The sequence below is a fragment of the Podarcis tiliguerta genome, assembly GCF_965153285.1.
Source record: "Podarcis tiliguerta genome assembly, chromosome: 8".
Taxonomy (NCBI): Eukaryota; Metazoa; Chordata; class Lepidosauria; order Squamata; family Lacertidae; genus Podarcis; species Podarcis tiliguerta.
The window spans coordinates 18,640,399-18,658,280 of record NC_139541.1 but is presented as its reverse complement, the minus strand read 5'-3'; the positions used below and the strand labels follow the sequence as shown (position 1 = coordinate 18,658,280).

The 17,882-nt window shown below is 51.2% G+C and overlaps 1 protein-coding gene across 1 annotated transcript in view; it reads right to left on the bottom strand.

Annotated features, from left to right (window-relative positions):
- The window catches only part of VWA1 (von Willebrand factor A domain containing 1), a 44,545-nt gene that overhangs the window by 10,888 nt on the left and 15,775 nt on the right, over window positions 1-17,882 (bottom strand). Inside the window, exon 2 of the mRNA XM_083454060.1 lies at window positions 6,568-7,131. Coding sequence (XP_083310186.1) covers window positions 6,568-7,131 — 564 coding nt within the window. The remainder of the gene's footprint in view (window positions 1-6,567; window positions 7,132-17,882) is intronic.

Here is a 17,882-nt window from a genome sequence, read left to right as displayed (position 1 = left end):
GCCAGATTTGGCCCCTCAGACTGAGGCTCACCACCTCTGCCTGATAGCGTCCTCGCTCTTTATGCTTCAAACCCTCATTATCTTAAAGCTTTCTTGTGCCGTTTCTCCTCTTTGAGCTGGTGAGCACCTCTCTCCCCCTTGAAGTAGCTGTTTCCAAAGCATCTTAAAAAACCAAACTCTAGGGCATTTTCTTCTCGACATTCTATTTGGCTTTTAGACTCCCTCCCTCTTGCTGCTGAGTTAATACTGACCCAGGCCATGACTCCTCACCAGCCACACCCCTCTCTCCAGGCCACACCCCCTTTCCCAGGCCACACACCCCTCGCCAGCCACACCCATTTTCTCCCCAGGCCACGCCCCCAGACACGCTTTGCAACTTCCTTGAGTGTTTTCTCCTGGCTGGGACTCTGATCCTGTCCCTCACTTGCCTGGCTGAAGAATGAGGAGGAGTGAAGGACCGCGTGTGTAGAAACTAGTTTACCATGTTTTTAAAATCCACATTTCCATGTCTTGCTCCGCCCACTTTGGCCTCTGGCCCCACCCACCCCTGGCATCTCCCCCACAGAAGGTTGCCCAGAAGGGAAGGTGGCTCTCAGAATGAAGAGGGCTCCCCTGCTATAAAAGGAAGGGGAACAGAGATTGCACTGTTGGCGTCTGTGCTCGCTCGGCCCGGTCTGTTGCTGCAGACGCAGACAGCCCCAGGGAAGAAAGGTGACATCACTCAGCCTGAGAAGAAGCAGCTACAAGTGTGTGGGAGTGTGTGGAATCCAGGTTGTCAAACGTGCAATTGGCATGTGAACCTCAGACCGTGCCTTCCCGCTGCACCTCATTCTCGGCATGACACACGCCCTGCCTCCCTGTCAACTTGGTGATCAAACCTTGGCAGGCGCCCTGGGCACAACGTGAGTGGCCTGCTTGCCTGCTTGCAGCCAATCTTCACAAACTGAGGAAATGGCTCCTTTAAAAAGGTAAAGGGAACCCTGACCATTAGGTCCAGCCGTGGCCGACTCTGGGGTTGTGGCGCTCATCTTGCTTTACTGGCCGAGGGAGCCAGCGTACAGCTTCCATGTCATGTGGCCAGCATGACTAAGCCGCTTCTGGCAAACCAGAGCAGCGCACGGAAACGCCGTTTACCTTCCCACCGGAGCGGTACCTATTTATCTACTTGCACTGGTGTGCTTTCGAACTGCAAGGTTGGCAGGAGCGGGGACCGAGAAACGGGAGTTCACCCCGTTGCGGGGATTTGAACCACCGACCTTCTGATCGGCAAGCCCTAGGCTCAGTGGTTTAACCCACAGCGCCACCTGCGTCCCATGGCTCCTTTAGAAACCTGCAAATGCCTGGAGCTCCAATCCCCAGAATCCATTTCCCAGGAGTCTTTGGGAGAAGCCACATGCTTTCAATGAATCTATGGCATGTATCTGATCTAATAACACGTCAAGGGCACCTCTTTCACAGTTGTTCAGATTGACTGACAGCTGCAATATTGGTTGCTCAGCTACTTTTGCCTCTGGCCCTCCGCACACTGGCATGCGGCCCCTGGAAGGAGATGTGGCCCTCAGGCTGATTTTAGAATGTATTTTAATTGATTTTGATTTTCTGTAAACTGTGTTACTTTTACTGTTGTTAGCCGCTCTTAGCCTGGCTTCGGCTGGGGAGGGCGGGACATAAATAAAATTTTATTTTATTATTATTATTAAAGGTTCTTCACCACCAAGCTAGCCCCTGCCTGCCTGCCTTCTTACAACCAGTCCAAGAGGTTGTCCAGTCTCAGTGTTGCCCATTGTGGAACTCAGCAGGGAAGAGGATGAGAGGGACAACACTAGAACCAGTAGGCTCTGCCTTTTATTGGCTCTGGCGCCACCTACTGTCATGCTCCCTGCCTTCCATCCTACCAGCCCCAAAGGCCACTACTGTTCAGATCTCAAAAACACAATATCGCAGCCTGTGAGTTCAACAACCCTCTGAATTCTATGCCTGCCCTGTCATTCCCTCTCTTTCTTTGCACCTGTATGACAACAAACAGAGAACAGAAAGTATTGGGGGAATCCTGCACCCTGGAATGGAAGCAGTACAGAGTTTGGGCTTGAAAATTTCAACAGCTCGCTTTGCGACGCCAAAATTTGGTGCCCCCTGCCTCTCGCCTTCTGTTGTTGTCATTGTTGTGGCGCCATCTCAGCTCAGCACCCAGTGCGGGCAAACTGGTTGTGCTCTCCGAAATCCAGCTCTGATCGAAGGCCAAAACCCCGTGGTGTGTCTATCTCTGAAAAGCACAAGCTGCCCTTTCTGCTTTGCGCAGATCATATGCAGCCGAGGAGAATTCTTCCTTTCTGCCTCTTCCAGGTTAAGGGAGTCCACGGAGGCGGGGCAGGGAGGGATGGGCAGCCAGGAAGCATTGCTTTGGCTTGAACTGAGCCAGCCCTGCGGGCAATGCCAACCAGCTGCTGGCAGATGCGGGGAATTCAAGGAGAAACCAGCCCAGCTCGACGGAACAATGCCCGCCTTGTGCCTCTTGACAAAGGGGGCCTTTGAAAAAAAAGGCCTCCTATGATATCATCGTGCAACTTCTGGGCGTCCTTCTGGGCAGCCAAGTCTGGGTGGTTCGGACGCCCTCCCAGCCCCGCAGCTCAGAAGCTGGTCATCATTCTGATCTGTCGCTTTGCAGCAGCCTTTGCCAACCTGGTGCCCTCCAGCGGGTTTGGGAGAACAGACATTGGAGGGCACCAGTTTGGTGAGGACGGCTTTATCTGCTCAGAGGAGTCCTGATAGGTGTCAGTGGGTGCAAGATGGGGAATGGCATTGGGGTTAAAAATGGAAGGCCCCCCCACCATTGCTCTGAAGGCCACAGCCATGTGCTGCAAAGGAGTCAAGGGCCATAGAGGTTTCCATGGCAGTGGAGATTGTTAACCTCCCAAGGCCTGACCTTTCTTGAACAGAGTGGTTGAATGGACAGAGAACAGTCTCCTGGAACCTGTCTCCATCGAAGGGGGAGTGGGGGGAGCAACAAATCTGATTATTACCTTTGGGCACTAAGCTGCTTTTCATACAGACTAACACCCCCGTTCCGCCTCTATCCTACATCCAAACAAGCAAGAGATTTTTTTTTTTATCCTTTTAAATTCCAATTCATTTTATTCTTGCATGATTTTACTTTGCTGGTATTTTTGCTGTCATTCTGTGTTAACGATGCCGTTCCTTCTTTTTATGCTGTACACTGCTGAGAGACATTTAAATCTTGAACGGTTTTTAAGTGCTTTGAAAGCAAGAAAGAGCAGAGTTCCGGGACACTCATGAAAGCCATACTGGAGGTGTGGGGCAGGGAGGGTGTGGGGAGCCGAGGGGAAGGGTGTGAGGCCTGAGTACAGTTCTGAGGGCCAGAGAGGGAGACTTGGAGGGTGACAGATGTCAGCTGACAGACTGATCAGTGGGCGCTCCTTCTCATCTGTTAAACTTGACCCAAGGGACGGATGGAGGGGTCTAACTCCCAAGTGCTTTTCCCACAGCACCCAGCAGGATTTAGACCCTCCACTCCCCAGATGACGAGCAGAGTCCAAACTTGCTGGTCAAGCAGGAGTGAGCCCTGCCCATCAGCTGACGTCACATTGGCTGTCATCACCCAGTGACATCATTATCCAGTGACACGGTTGGAGAGGCAAAGTTTAGTGGGTCCCGACTGGCGCATGACTGACTCACAGCTGTCCGTGGAGGTGCAGGTCAATTCTGTGTCCAGGGCAGCTGTCTACCAGCTCCATCTGTTATGCTGGCTGAGACCCTACCTGCCTGTGCACTGTCTTGCCAGAGTGGTGCACTCTCTAGTTATCTCCTGCTTGGACTACTGCAATGCACTCTACATGGGGCCACCTTTGAAGGTGACCCGGAAACTGCAATTAACCCAGAATGCGGCAGCTAGACTGGTGACTGGGAGTGGCTGCCAGGACCATATAACACCAGTCCTGAAAGACCTACATTGGCTCCCAGTATGTTTCCGAGCACAATTCAAAGTGTTGGTGCTGACCTTTAAAGCACTAAATGACCTCGGACCAGTATACCTGAAGGAGCATCTCCACCCCCATTGTTCAGCCCGGACACTGAGGTCCAGCTCCAAGGGCCTTCTAGTAGTTCCCTCACTGCTAGAAGCGAAGTTACAGGGAACCAGGCAGAGGGCTTTCTTGGTGGTGGCACCTGCCCTGTGGAACGTCCTCCCATTAGATGTCAAGGAAATAAACAACTACCTTACTTTTAGAAGATATCTGAAGGCAGCCCTGTTTAGGAAAGTTTTTAATGTTTGATGTTTTGTTGTTTTATCATCATCATCATTATTAATATTCTGTTGGGAGCTGCTCAGAGTGGCTGTGGAAACCTAGCCAGATGGGAGGGGTATAAAAATATTATTATTATTATTATTATTATTATTATTATTCCTGGCGAAATGAATTTGTGCCAGAGCTGTGGAGCAAAATAAGGCTGAGGAAAGACTTTAGTGCTAAGCAACTATTCAAGCTGCAGAAGGGACTTTAAAAAATAATAAAAATACATGAAATAAAAACCATCCCCTAAGATTAAGGAATGCAAACTTGCCAAGGAATGGGTGGAAGCTTTCCCAGCTCCATAGTAACCCTCGTGAGTTTCCAAACCATTAGCAGCCCCAAGAACTGCCTGCAGCTGCGGGGAAAGTGGCCAGAGTGAAAGCAATAAAGGAGCAAGGAGTTGTCTTGTGGGTAATAGATACGCAAGCAAGCCGGATCAAGGGATCTCTGCCTTTGCTTGGGGAACGAGGCTTGTGATCTGGAGCGCGCTGGATTCCCTTCTCGAAAGATGGACCTCTTAAGAGAGAGGGATTTAAGAAGGCATCGTTTTCCTGTTCTGCCCTGCGCTCAGCGCCCAGTTTCCATTCTGCTGCAATTTGTCTTCTGCCAAAAGTTAGGTTATTCATCTCATCATCTGCTGTGCTGAAATCATGTAACTCAAGTAATGGATCATGTACGCGACACTGTCATGCTATTCTGCCCCATTCATTTCGAAGCAAAGGACGTGTAATTCAAATTGTGGGTGGGTGCCTTGTTTGCGGACTAAAAGCAATGACAAGATTGATCGCTGATCATGTTTGTTGAATTTATTTCCATTCTGGGCATGGCGCAGATACACAAACACTGGCCATTTCCAACCCTGCTTTTGTTTCCATTGGAATTCCCTGAGTGGTTTAACAGTCCTTCCTTTCCCCCTAGGAACTCTGGGAATTGTAGCTCTGGGAGGGGAGGGAAAGGGGTCTCTTAACAGCTCTCCTCACCCCTTAACAAATGACAGCTCCCAGAATCCTTTGGGGGAAGCCATATGTTGGAAGCCACCCAAAGTGGCTGGGGCAACCCAGTCAGATAAGCAGGGTACAAATGATGATGATGCAGATAACTGTTTAGAGTGGCATACAGTGGTAGCTTGGGTTACAGACGCTTCAGGTTACAGAAGCTTCAGGTTACAGACTCTGCTAACCCAGAAATAGTACCTCAGGTTAAGAACTTTGCTTCAGAATGAGAACAGAAATCGTGTGGCGGTGGCGCGGCGGCAGCGGGAGGCCCATTAGCTAAAGTGGTACCTCAGGTTAAGAACAGTTTCAGGTTAAGAAGGTACCACTGTAATAGTATGGTGTGAATGTGGCCTAACTCAGGCATTCCAATGGGTCTAGCACTGGATACAACCCACAGTTTGGAAACCATGGGGTATAGCGGATGCTGACCCTGCTCAGATTAGGCCCATTGATGTTAATGGACATGACTAACTTAGGTTCATCCGTTTCAATGGGTCTGCTCTGAGTTGGACTTAACTGAAGATAACCCTGTGGAATTTACCTCTAAGTAGATGACATGAATGGGATTCCACTCTCAAAGAAGAACTGCAGGAATGAAATTGAGAGAGTCATTCTTAATTCATAGTTAGGTATTACAAGGTAAAAAAAGGTAAAGGACTGGATGGTTAAGTCCAGTCAAAGGCGACTATGGGGTTACAGCGCTCATCTTGCTTTCAGGCCAAGGGAGCCGGATGGCGCTATGGTCTAAACTGATGAGCTTCTTGGGCTTGCTGATTGGAAGGGCGGTGGTTCAAATCCCCGCGACGGGGTGAGCTCCCGTTGCTCTGTCCCATTCCTGCCAACCTAGCAGTTTGAAAGCACACCAGTGCAAGTAGATAAATAGGTACCGCTGTGGTGGGAAGGTAAACGACATTTCTGTGTGTTCTGGCTTCCATTATGGTGTCCCATTGTGCCAGAAGCGTTTAGTTATGCTGGTCACATGACCCGGAAAGCTGTCTGTGGATAAACGCCAGCTCCCTCAGCCTGAAAGCGAGATGAACCCCATAGTCACCTTTGAGTGGACTTATCCGTCCAGGGGTCCTTTACCTTTTTACCTTTTATGTATTATAGTAGGCTTCGTGTATGTGTCAATTTAATGTACCCACAATGTACTGGGACTTCCGCCGAACTGCATTCTGGGACTTGGGCAGGCCAGAGACAAGACCCAACAGATCTAGGTCTGATCTGGCCAGGCATTTGTTTGTTTTGACACGCTACCCAATTACCTGCAATGGAGTCTCTCAGGTCCTTGGTAATGATGGTCAGGTCGTCCACGTCCACAAAATGCAGGTGTTTCTCCGGAGGTTGGCTGGCAGCAGCAGACAGCTCCAAGTAGTTCCCACGCCCGGTGCTGACGATGAAAACCGTGACCCCCATGTCCTTCAGGAGCTGCATTGGCTGGGAGATGTCGTCTGTAGAGAAGCCGTCGGTCACCCACACCATCACCTTGGGGACATCAACCCGCGCTCCGGCCTTCCCACTGAAAAGCATGTCTTTGGCGAAGGAGAGGGCTTTGCCTGTGTTGGTGTCGCCCATCACCTGTTGGATGCTGCGAATGGCATGCTGGACCGCCCCGGTGGAGAGGTAGCGGTCAAAGGGGAACTCCATCGTGGGCGTGGTGCTGATGTGGACAACCCCAGTCTGGACATCGTGTGGGCCAAAGGCAAATGGCCTGAGGAGGTCCGCAATGAACTCCTTGACCCGGGAGAATTCGTAGTAGGAGACGCTACCAGAGCTGTCCAGGAGGAAGAGAAGGTCCCCTTCTAAATCCGGAGCGATGGGACGAGGACCTAGAACAGGCACAGGGTGAGAATTAATGGGGCAGAAAGGGCGAAATTGACCGGGAAAATCAGAAACCAGGAAGAGAAGAACTTTAAGAAGGAACGGGGGAAATTTACAATGTGTCTCAGAGAACACTGTAAACAACTAAAAAATTTGGCAGCAGTTGAGTAACGCTTGTAATGTACTAAAAACTAAGGTAAAAATGGGTTATTTAAGAAAAACAGAAAATAAGTGAAGTAGTTGAAAAAAGATGGATAATAGTAACCATGGAAGGGCGGAGGATTCAGGGAATCCTAAATGACGATGTTGGTGTTTAATGCTTGAATTTAAATTTGTAACATAAAACTTAATAAAAAAAGATTTTACAAATAATAATAACCATAAGAGAATTAATGAAGCAGAACATAAAGAAAAAATTACATGTAGGCTCTAATCTTACTAGGGCCTCAAATCAAACCTTTTCCCTCACCCACTCAATCCAAAGTTCTGTTAGGGATTGGAAAAAAAATATCCAACCATCTGAGGTTCCCGGTTGCCTCAATTCATGCATTAAATGTAATACAATTGTCAGAGCTGGCTCCAGGTCCCAGCTCACAGAGGACCAACGCTAGCCGGTAGTAATGTACAAAAGTCTTTATTGAAGTACAGTTTCCATTCTCAAGCCGTAGCGCCCCAGCTCTACGTCTAGGGTTTAGACCGGCGAAGCTCCATCTGAATCTCCGCCCCCTGTACACCAGTTTAAGACTCTAGCCTTACTCCACCTCTTCCGTCTCTCCTTTCTCCTCTGGGTCCTGCTACCCCCCGGGGTTCCTTCCTTCCTGGACTCTTCCGACGCAGACGTTGACCCCCCTGACTCCTCCCTCTCTCTTCGGCGGGCTTTAGGACCTGGCTCCCTATCCGGGCTGCCAACTGTGCCGCCCTCCTGTACATTTGAACTTGGCGCGCGCGCGCAGCCTTCAACCTTCCTCTTGACCGTTTCCTCGCTCCCCGACGGAGGCGTGGTCAATCCTCCCTCATGTTCTCCCGCTGGCAGCGCGCCGCCTGATCCCGATGCCTGGGACTCCTCCCCCCTACTGCACTCTGGTGTGGACGCTGGTCCGGATTTCCAACTGCTGCTCTCTGAGTCCCCTCTGGCCCCTTCTTCCTGGGGTGTCCCCCTGGGCACCCCCTTCCCCTGACCATGGGAGCCCCTTTCTGTGAATCATCCGATTCACTGGAAAGACTCAGAGACCTCGGACCGCTGTCATCGCTGACATTTCCTTCGGACTCCTCCCCCTCGCTCTCCATTTCCTCCCTTCCCTGTGCCTCTGCTCCTGAACCCCTGACATCCATCCCCCCCTCGAAGCCCCCCCTTCCCCCCTCCCCTCCTTCAGGTGTGGGTGCTGGGTGCTCCGTCGTTGTGGGGGTGAATGGCGGATACAGTTCGTCCCCCTTGGCGTGCCTCCAGCCGGATAAGTCCGGCTCGTCCTCCGTGCTCTCGTCGACCTCGATTTCCTCTGCTTCCATCTCTGTGCCGCCGTGCTCGAACCCGAGGTCCTCCCCCAACACGTCCATGTCCGTCTCTCCCCCGGTCACCTCTGGTGCCGCTGCCTTCCAAGGACCCCCCAGCAACTTCCTGCTCCACTGCTCCTCTGGTCGATAGTCCCACCAATAAGAGCGGTCTGAGGCAGCCCCCGTGGGCGATCCCTCCGGGGAACGTGTTTCTAATGCCGGTTCTTCGTCCGAGGTGAACCCCTGGAACGTGCTGGCTGAAAGTGTGGGTGTGAAAAGCCAGTCGTCGAAATACGCGGCTGGCATGGGCCTGTGTGGGAACAAGGCGTGAAACTCTTCCTTGAGAAGAGGGTCGTCCAAGGTATAGTCCGGCACCCAACGGTTGGCGCTGGCCGGGGTACCTTCGCTGGCGAGAAAATATTCTACTCCCTCTTCCCCCCATCTCGAGTCTAAAATCTCTGTGACCTCGTTGATGGGTTCCCCTCTTGGCGACCCCCTCCTTGTGGGCTGCTCCCTGAACGGGTCTGGTGCCGTGCCCGGCTCCTGAAACCTGTGAGGTGCTTTGTAGGGCGTGAGTACTGATCTATGGAACACTGGGTGCATTCTGGATCCCTCCGGAAGTGTCAACCGGAAGGCCACTGGGTTGATCTGTGCCTCGACTTTGTAAGGTCCTAGCTGCTTATGTCCGAGCTTCTTCTTCGCTAACGATCTGGTCGGCACTGCCTGGGCTGCCAACCAAACCCAGTCTCCCACCTGTATGCCTTCCCCAACCCTTCTGTGCTTGTCAGCCTGCAGTTTGTATGCGTGCTTTGCTAGTTCTAACTGCCTTCGAAGCTGTTCGTGAACCTCCTGCAACTCTGACGCTAAGGCTTCCGCTGCCTGTGGCTCCCCCTCCCCCAGTCTCTCTAATCCCGGGAAGGTTCTGGGATGCCTCCCGTTGTTGGCGAAGAACGGTGTCACCCCCGTGGACACGTGCTTCGTGTTGTTGTAGGCGAACTCAGCTAGCGGCAGGTAGTCCACCCATGTCGCCGGCTGCTGATTTGCATAGCATCTCAGGTACTGCTGCATGATGGCGTTGACTCGCTCCGCTTGTCCGTTGGTCTGCGGGTGTCTTGCCGACGCTAGGTTGATCTTGACGTTCAGGAAACCCATCAGCTTCTGCCAGAAGTTCGAGATGAACTGTCGCCCGCGGTCGGACAAGATAGACCGTGGCAGACCGTGAACCCTGAACACGTGGTCTATGAACAGTTTGGCTGTCTGTTCCGCCGTGGCCACCTTCGCGCACGGAATGAAGTGGGCCATTTTGGTGAACATGTCCACCACCACTAGCACAGCCGTCTTGCCTCTCGAGCTGGGTAAATCCGTGACAAAGTCCAGGGCCACCCTCTCCCACGGTTCGCTCGGTGTCTGCAGCGGTTCGAGCAGTCCCGCCGGTGGTTTGTGCACTGACTTGGCCCTTTGGCAGGTGTCGCACCTCGAGACGTAATCCGCGACTTCCCCCCGCATCTTGGGCCACCAAAAATCTCTGGCTACTAATTCTGCCGTCTTCTCTTTGCCAAAGTGCCCGGCGGTGGGTGCGTCGTGCAACTGCTGCAGTACTTTCGCGTGGAGGTCGTCTCCCGGTACGTAGAGGGCCCCTCTGCAGATGAGCAATCCGTCGGGTAACGGGAACTCATCGTCCGTCGCCGTGCCCTTGTGCACCTCCTCCATCTTGGCTTGTGCGAAGGGGTCTTCCTGCAGCGCTCGACGGACAGCATCCAGGTCCACGGTTGCTGAAGCGCACGCCCACGCTTTCGGTGCGAAAATGTGCTTGGCCGCTGCTGGTGCCGCCTCTTCGAGGTATTGCGGCTTTCTGGACAGTGCATCCGCCATGATGTTGTTGTCGCCTGGGATGTACTCTATCCTGAAGTCGAAATCCGCAAAGAACTCCGCCCACCGTATGTGCCTCTGGTTCAGGAACCTTGCCGTGCGCCAGTACTCCAGGTTCTTATGGTCCGTGCGGACCTGCACTGTTTGCTTGGCTCCGATGAGGAAGTGCCGCCACGCCTTGAATGCTGCATGAATGGCCAGCAACTCCCTGTCCCAGATGGTGTAGTTCTGCTCTGACTTGCTGAGCTTCCTGGAGTAGAAGGCACACGGTCTCCAGTCCCCGTGCGGGTCTTGCTGCAACAGTACTGCTCCCACGGCTCTGTCTGAGGCGTCCGTTTCAACTCTCATCGGTCTGTTGGGATTCACATGCAGTAGCTGCTCTTCGGACGAGAAGAGACGCTTGAGTTTCTGAAAGGACTGCTCCGCTTGCTCCGTCCAGATGAACTTCTTCTTCTTGGAGCTGAGCGTGTCGGTAATGGCCGCTGTCTGCATCGCGAACCCCTTGATGAACTTGCGGTAAAAGTTGGCGAAACCGACAAACCGCTGGACCTCCTTCCGATTGCGCGGGCTCTTCCAGTCCAACACTGCGCGAACCTTGGCGCTGTCCATGGCGAGCCCCTTGTCCGACAACTTGTAGCCCAGGAAATCTACCTCCTTCACGTCGAACTGGCACTTCTCCAGCTTGGCGTACAACCTATGCTCCTGCAGTCTCTGCAGAACTTCCTTGACGTCTCCCTCGTGGGTCTCCTCTGATTCGGAGAATATCAGGATGTCGTCCAGGAAGCAGACGCATTTCTTGTAGAGGAGACCCGCCAGTACGTGATGCATGAAGGCTTGAAAACAGTGAGAGCCATTTTGTAATCCAAAGGGCATAACTCTGTATTCATAGGTGCCCAGGGGCGTGAACATGGCAGTCTTCTACTCGTCGCCCTCCCGTATGCGAATCAGGTTGTACGCCCCTCGCAGATCCAACTTAGTGAAAACGCGTCCTTTCCTCACCGTTGCAAGCAGGTCGTCTATTTTGGGCATGGGAAAGGCCGTGGGCTTGGTTTTGGAATTTAAAATTCTGAAGTCTACCACAAGTCTTTTTTGGGGCGTGTCCTTCTTCTTCACAAAGAATACAGGACTGCCCCCCACTGCCTTCGACTCCCGGATGAAACCGCGCTTCAAGTTGAGGTTTATGAACTCCCTGAGTTCCTGCATCTCGTCTTCAGACATGGAATACAGTTTCCCGGTTGGCAGCGTCGCCCCTGGCAGGAGGTCAATCTTGCAGTCATAGGGCCTGTGGGGAGGCAGCTTGTCCGCTTCTTTCTCGCAGAAAACCTCCAAAAACGCTGCATACTTGAGTGGCACTGCTTGCAGCGTGCCTAATTGTAGCTGTGGGTCATCCTCTTCCCCTTCCGGGCTAGGCAGAATGCAATGTTCCGCACAGTAGGAGGAGCCGAAGGTCAGTTGGCGCTGGTACCATGCCAATGCTGGGCTGTGCCTGTGCAGCCAACTCATGCCCAATACTACAGGCGTGTCCGACAGGTGGGTGACATTGAAGCTGATGACTTCTCGGTGATTCCCAATTTGCATGACCATAGGAGGCGTTTGCTGCACCACCTGCCCCCCCAGCAATTCCCTGCCATCCACCGTGACAACCTTCAGAGGCAGCGTGGCTGGCAGTAGTGCTATGTTGTGCTGTTGAATAAAATCCAGTCCTATGAAGTCTGCGTTACTACCAGAGTCAATGGTAATCGGCACTTCCATAGTGAGTCCATTGGGCAGTTGGAGTGATGCTGTAAGCTGCACCACTGGTTTGGGTGGGAGGGGGTCTGTGGGTTGCAAAATTTCTGGGGATTGCTTCACTGACTTGTCTGGCTGGACCCCAGTGCCTCTTCCTCCAGCCAGACTCCGTCGTTTCCCTGCTGTGGTTCCCTCTGCTGAGTTGCGTCTGTGACTGTTGCAGAGGCTGCAGTGTGCTTATGGAGCCTCTGGGGACACTCTTTTGCCATGTGCTGAGCACTGTCGCAGATGTAGCACTTCCTGTTCCCTCTAGGAGGCTTCGCTTTGACTGCTCCCGGTGTTAGGGCTCTGGTAGCTGACTGAGCCCTGGCCCCTCCAATCTCCATCGGTTCTTCTCCCCCTCCCTGCGAAGGTGTGGATTGTGCACGCGCTGCATCCTTGGGAAAGAGGGGAGGAGCTCTCGCTGGCGTACGTCCCCAACGTCCTTCTTCTCTGTTCCATGGACGTTCTTCCAGACGCACCCCAATCTCCAGCGCCCGCTGGACCACTTGCTGAGTGCTCTTTGGTCTCTCCCCCCTTGCAATCTCATCTTTCACATTTGCATTCAATCCTTCCCAAAAAAGGTCTCTGACTGGAGCAGAATCTTTCTCCCATCCCAGCGCATGCACTAATCCAAAAAAGCGGGAATGGTACTGCCTCACACTGGCTCTGCCTTGTTTGAGCCCATGTATGTCTTTTCTGGCAATATCGATGTCTATCTTTGATAAAAAACACGAATCCATCGCTTTAATGAAAGCATTCGCATCTTGGAGCGCCGGATCTTTATCTCTCCACAAATTCCTCAGCCACGCTTTGGCTTCCCCATGCAAATGGGACAAGATAAACCCCACTTTCTCTCTCTCATCTCTAAAGTCTTTTTCCAGCAGATCCAGCGCAAACAGCAGGTCTGCTCGGAAGTTAGGGTACTGCTGTAAACTCCCATCGAAATGAGATACAAGGCTGCCTCCTCTTCTCCCCAGCCCAATGCCCTCTGATTTGGGTCCCGGTTGCCCCTGTTTAGAAAGCACTTCCAACCTGGCTTGGAGATCCTTGTAGGCGGCAGCTGTTTCCTCCTCCCTTTTCCTGGACGCACGCACCTCCGCGTTGAGTTGTGTCACTGCATTTTGCAGTTCTATTAGATGCTGTTCTGTCGTCATCTTGCCTGACTCTTGTGAGCTCGCGAAGCACCACTCCTCTTCCCTCGCTGCGTCCCTCACGTTACGAGGTTCTTGGTGCAAAATTTTTTGTGGAGATGGAGCTTACTGTCAGAGCTGGCTCCAGGTCCCAGCTCACAGAGGACCAACGCTAGCCGGTAGTAATGTACAAAAGTCTTTATTGAAGTACAGTTTCCATTCTCAAGCCGTAGCGCCCCAGCTCTACGTCTAGGGTTTAGACCGGCGAAGCTCCATCTGAATCTCCGCCCCCTGTACACCAGTTTAAGACTCTAGCCTTACTCCACCTCTTCCGTCTCTCCTTTCTCCTCTGGGTCCTGCTACCCCCCGGGGTTCCTTCCTTCCTGGACTCTTCCGACGCAGACGTTGACCCCCCTGACTCCTCCCTCTCTCTTCGGCGGGCTTTAGGACCTGGCTCCCTATCCGGGCTGCCAACTGTGCCGCCCTCCTGTACATTTGAACTTGGCGCGCGCGCGCAGCCTTCAACCTTCCTCTTGACCGTTTCCTCGCTCCCCGACGGAGGCGTGGTCAATCCTCCCTCATGTTCTCCCGCTGGCAGCGCGCCGCCTGATCCCGATGCCTGGGACTCCTCCCCCCTACTGCACTCTGGTGTGGACGCTGGTCCGGATTTCCAACTGCTGCTCTCTGAGTCCCCTCTGGCCCCTTCTTCCTGGGGTGTCCCCCTGGGCACCCCCCTTCCCCTGACCATGGGAGCCCCTTTCTGTGAATCATCCGATTCACTGGAAAGACTCAGAGACCTCGGACCGCTGTCATCGCTGACATTTCCTTTGGACTCCTCCCCCTCGCTCTCCATTTCCTCCCTTCCCTGTGCCTCTGCTCCTGAACCCCTGACAACAATCTTTCATCATTGCTGTTGCAAAGTGGTCTGCCTGGGTCAAATTGTTCCCAGCAACACTGGCTTTGGGATATAGTGATAATGGAGAAAATGACGCATAATTTTAGATTTCAACAAGGTCTGGAACCTCCAGACACTTTTAAAATATGACTGCTTTATCACATATAGAGCGGAACCGCCGTTTTCAAGGCAGCCCCCGTCGCAAGTCTGGAAAATCTGGAACGGTACTCAATCAAATAGCACAAATATTCCTTCTTTATTCTTTATTCTTTAACTGCTCAGACTCCATTACTTAACCCATGTTGAAACTGCACTTATTATACGTGCATATTTTTTGGGTTTGGTCTTTAGATTTTCATCTCTTGTTATAATTGTTCTCTCTGTCTTACGTATGTACAGTGGTAGCTCAGATTACATATGCTTCAGGTTACAGACTCTGCTAACCCAGAAATAGTGCTTCAGGTTAAGAACTTTGCTTCACAATGAGAACAGAAATCGTGCTCCGGCGGCACAGCGGCAGCTGGAGGCCCCATTAGCTAAAGTGGTGCTTCAGGTTAAGAACAGTTTCAGGTTAAAAACGGACCTCTGGAATGAATTAAATACTTAACCCGAGGTACCACTGTACATCATAAAATGAAATAAAAAATATTCCCCTCCCAAAAAAAGTCACTCCCAGCTGCAGTGATTGGATGTTTTGTGGCTGCTGTGATTCCTTGCCTGTGACCTGGTCTTTCCTCCCCCCCCTTAGAGAACCAGCCAGGCTCCCCATCCCATCTGCCTTTTGCCCCTTGGACATATTGCCATTCCAGGCAACGTTAACTCCTTCCCTGCCACAACATACTCTCTGACTGTTTATGGGGGGAATTATTGTTTCTGAGTGGGGAACCTCCAGGCCCTGGAGGGCAGAATGTGGTCCTCCAGGCCTCTCTGCCTGGCCATTCAAGACTTTTCCCTGGCCACGCCCCTCCCCAAGCCATATCCCACTTCTGACACCATGTGGCATCAACAGAGAGTCAGGACACTGCATTGGGAGAGAGAAAATCTCTTAAGTCTCAGCCCAATAAGCCAGAAAGTCCCGTCAAGAGTTTTCCCTCATGAAAGCTCTCAGGGATAGAAAGTGGGGCAAAGCGGGGGACAAAGTCTCTCTCCTCTCCAATTCTCACCCTTGAAACAGGGGTGGGGGACCTTCTGACAGGCTGGGGTCCACATTCCCTTCTGGGCAAGCTTCTGGGGACCATATGGTGGCAGTGGGCAGGGTCAGGGGTCAAAATGGGCAGAGCAATGTGAGGGATTTGGGGCATAATATCCAACTCTCATCTTGGGAGAGGTTATGGAAAGCTGATTTAAAATTCTCGGCATGCTGTACGTTGAAAGAAAATTATATGAAAATGATGTACCGTTGGTATCTAACTCCTAGTAAGTTAGCAAAAATGTCTAAGACTAAGACTACAAATATCTGCGGGAAATGTAAAAAAAAAAAGAAGGCACCTTTTAGCATATGTGGTGGATGTGTAAAAGCATTCTGGGAAATGATATATAATGAATTGCAATGCGCAATTCATACTGCAATGCGCTCTATGTGGGGCTACCTTTGAAGGTGACCCGGAAACTACAACTAATCCAGAATGCGGCAGCTAGACTGGTGACTGGGGGCGGCCACCAAGACCACATAACACTAGTCTTGAAAGACCTACATTGGCTCTCAGTACGTTTCCGAGCACAATTCAAAGTGTTGGTGTTGACCTTTAAAGCCCTAAACGACCTAAAAGGTCCAGCGCCGAGGGCCTTCTGGCGGTTCCCTCATTGTGAGAAGCAAAGCTACAGGGAACCAGGCAGAGGGTCTTCTTGGTAGTGGTGCCCACCCTGTGGAACACCCTCCCATCAGATGTCAAAGAGATAAACAACTACCTGATTATTAGTATTATTGGAAAAAAATGTTTAAAATAACTTTTATAAAACAACAACATAGAGGCTTTTTTATTAGGAATTGTAAGTGCTGAAATTCCAAGAGAGCAGAAAAGACTTTTTATGTATGCGACGATAGCTTCATGGATGTTATTAGCCCAGAAATGAAAGGAAGATAAAGTCCCTACCAGAGAAGAATGGCAAATTAAGTTGATGGACTATGCCAAGATGGCAAAACTGACCGGAAAGCTCAGGAACCAGGAAGCCCAAAACTTTAATAAGGAATGGGAAAAAAATATAATTTACCTTAAAGACCACTGTAAGCAGATGACAACACTAGCATCCTGCAACAACACTTGTAATGTAGCAAGAAATATGGACATAGTGGAGTTATAAAAAATTTGGATTATTGAAAAAAGATGCAGCAGAAAAGGTTTAACAACAGAATCCATGGAGGGGAAGGTGGGAAGTCCAGAGTTTCGGAGGAATCGTTTAACTGTGGATATGTTGTGGTGTGATTATAATTTTCAATTGGTTGTTGTTTAGTCGTTCAGTCGTGTCCGACTCTTCGTGACCCCATGGACCAGAGCACGCCAGGCACTTCTGTCTTCCACTGCCACCCGCAGTTTGGTCAGATTCATGTTTGTAGCTTCGAGAACACTGTCTAACCATCTCGTCCTCTGTCGTCCTCTTCTCCTTGTGCCCTCCATCTTTCCCAGCATCAGGGTCTTTTCCAGGGAGTCTTCTCTTCTCATGAGATGGCCAAAGTATTGGAGCCTCAGCTTCACAATCTGTCCTTCCAGTGAGCACTCAGGGCTGATAATTTTCAATATGTACAACCAAATAAAAATATTTTTTTAAAAAACAAACAAAATGGGTGGAGCAATGAATGCAAATTTTACCTTTGCCCTCTAGGCTGGTTTCTTCAGCCATACTCACTCACGCCTCTCTATCCTCTATCCAGGAAGATAGAGACATGACTAGAGTTCACCAGGCAGGTGGAAGAAAACTTGAGAGAGGGTACAAAATGGGATTTGGGTGTGACCTGGGGAGAGTTCTGAGGGCCCGATCGAGGGACTTGGAAGGGCCACTTTTGGCCCCACAGGACTGAAGTTTCCCACCTCTGATAAATATCTATTATTCAAAATAAAAATAGTATTACGAAAAAAGGGACACACATATCCAGCAGGTGTCTTCTCACAAGGAAATGGATCTGGTATAGCCTCGTGGAGAACCATGCAGAACAATATAGCTCTCATGACTTAGCCAACAGTGAGGCCTTGTCAATGAATAACAGACAGAGTCTGAAGGAAGTCGTGTCCACAGGTGCCTTGCTTTTACTAATCCCTTTCCCCCTCTGTGCTAGACAATCGTGCCTGGAAGCGATGAAAGGCAATTTAAGACTCCAGCCGTAAACTTCCTGGCATATATCCTCTCACATACTCTGCCGGAGGCAAGAAATTTGCTGGGCCACGGACTGTCCCGAGCTGGGAATATGTTCCCTCAGCCTGTGTGTCAACAGGAGAGAAGAAGCTAAAGTCAATTTGCTCCAGTTGTAAGCGGGGTTTCCTGCGGGATATGGGAAAACCTACCCCCAAATTATATTTACCTGAGAAGGGGTAGTGTCACCAACATTTGGGGGTAGTTCTAATAATACCGTGAATTGTTTTCTGCAGCTTAAAAACACAAATAAATACAT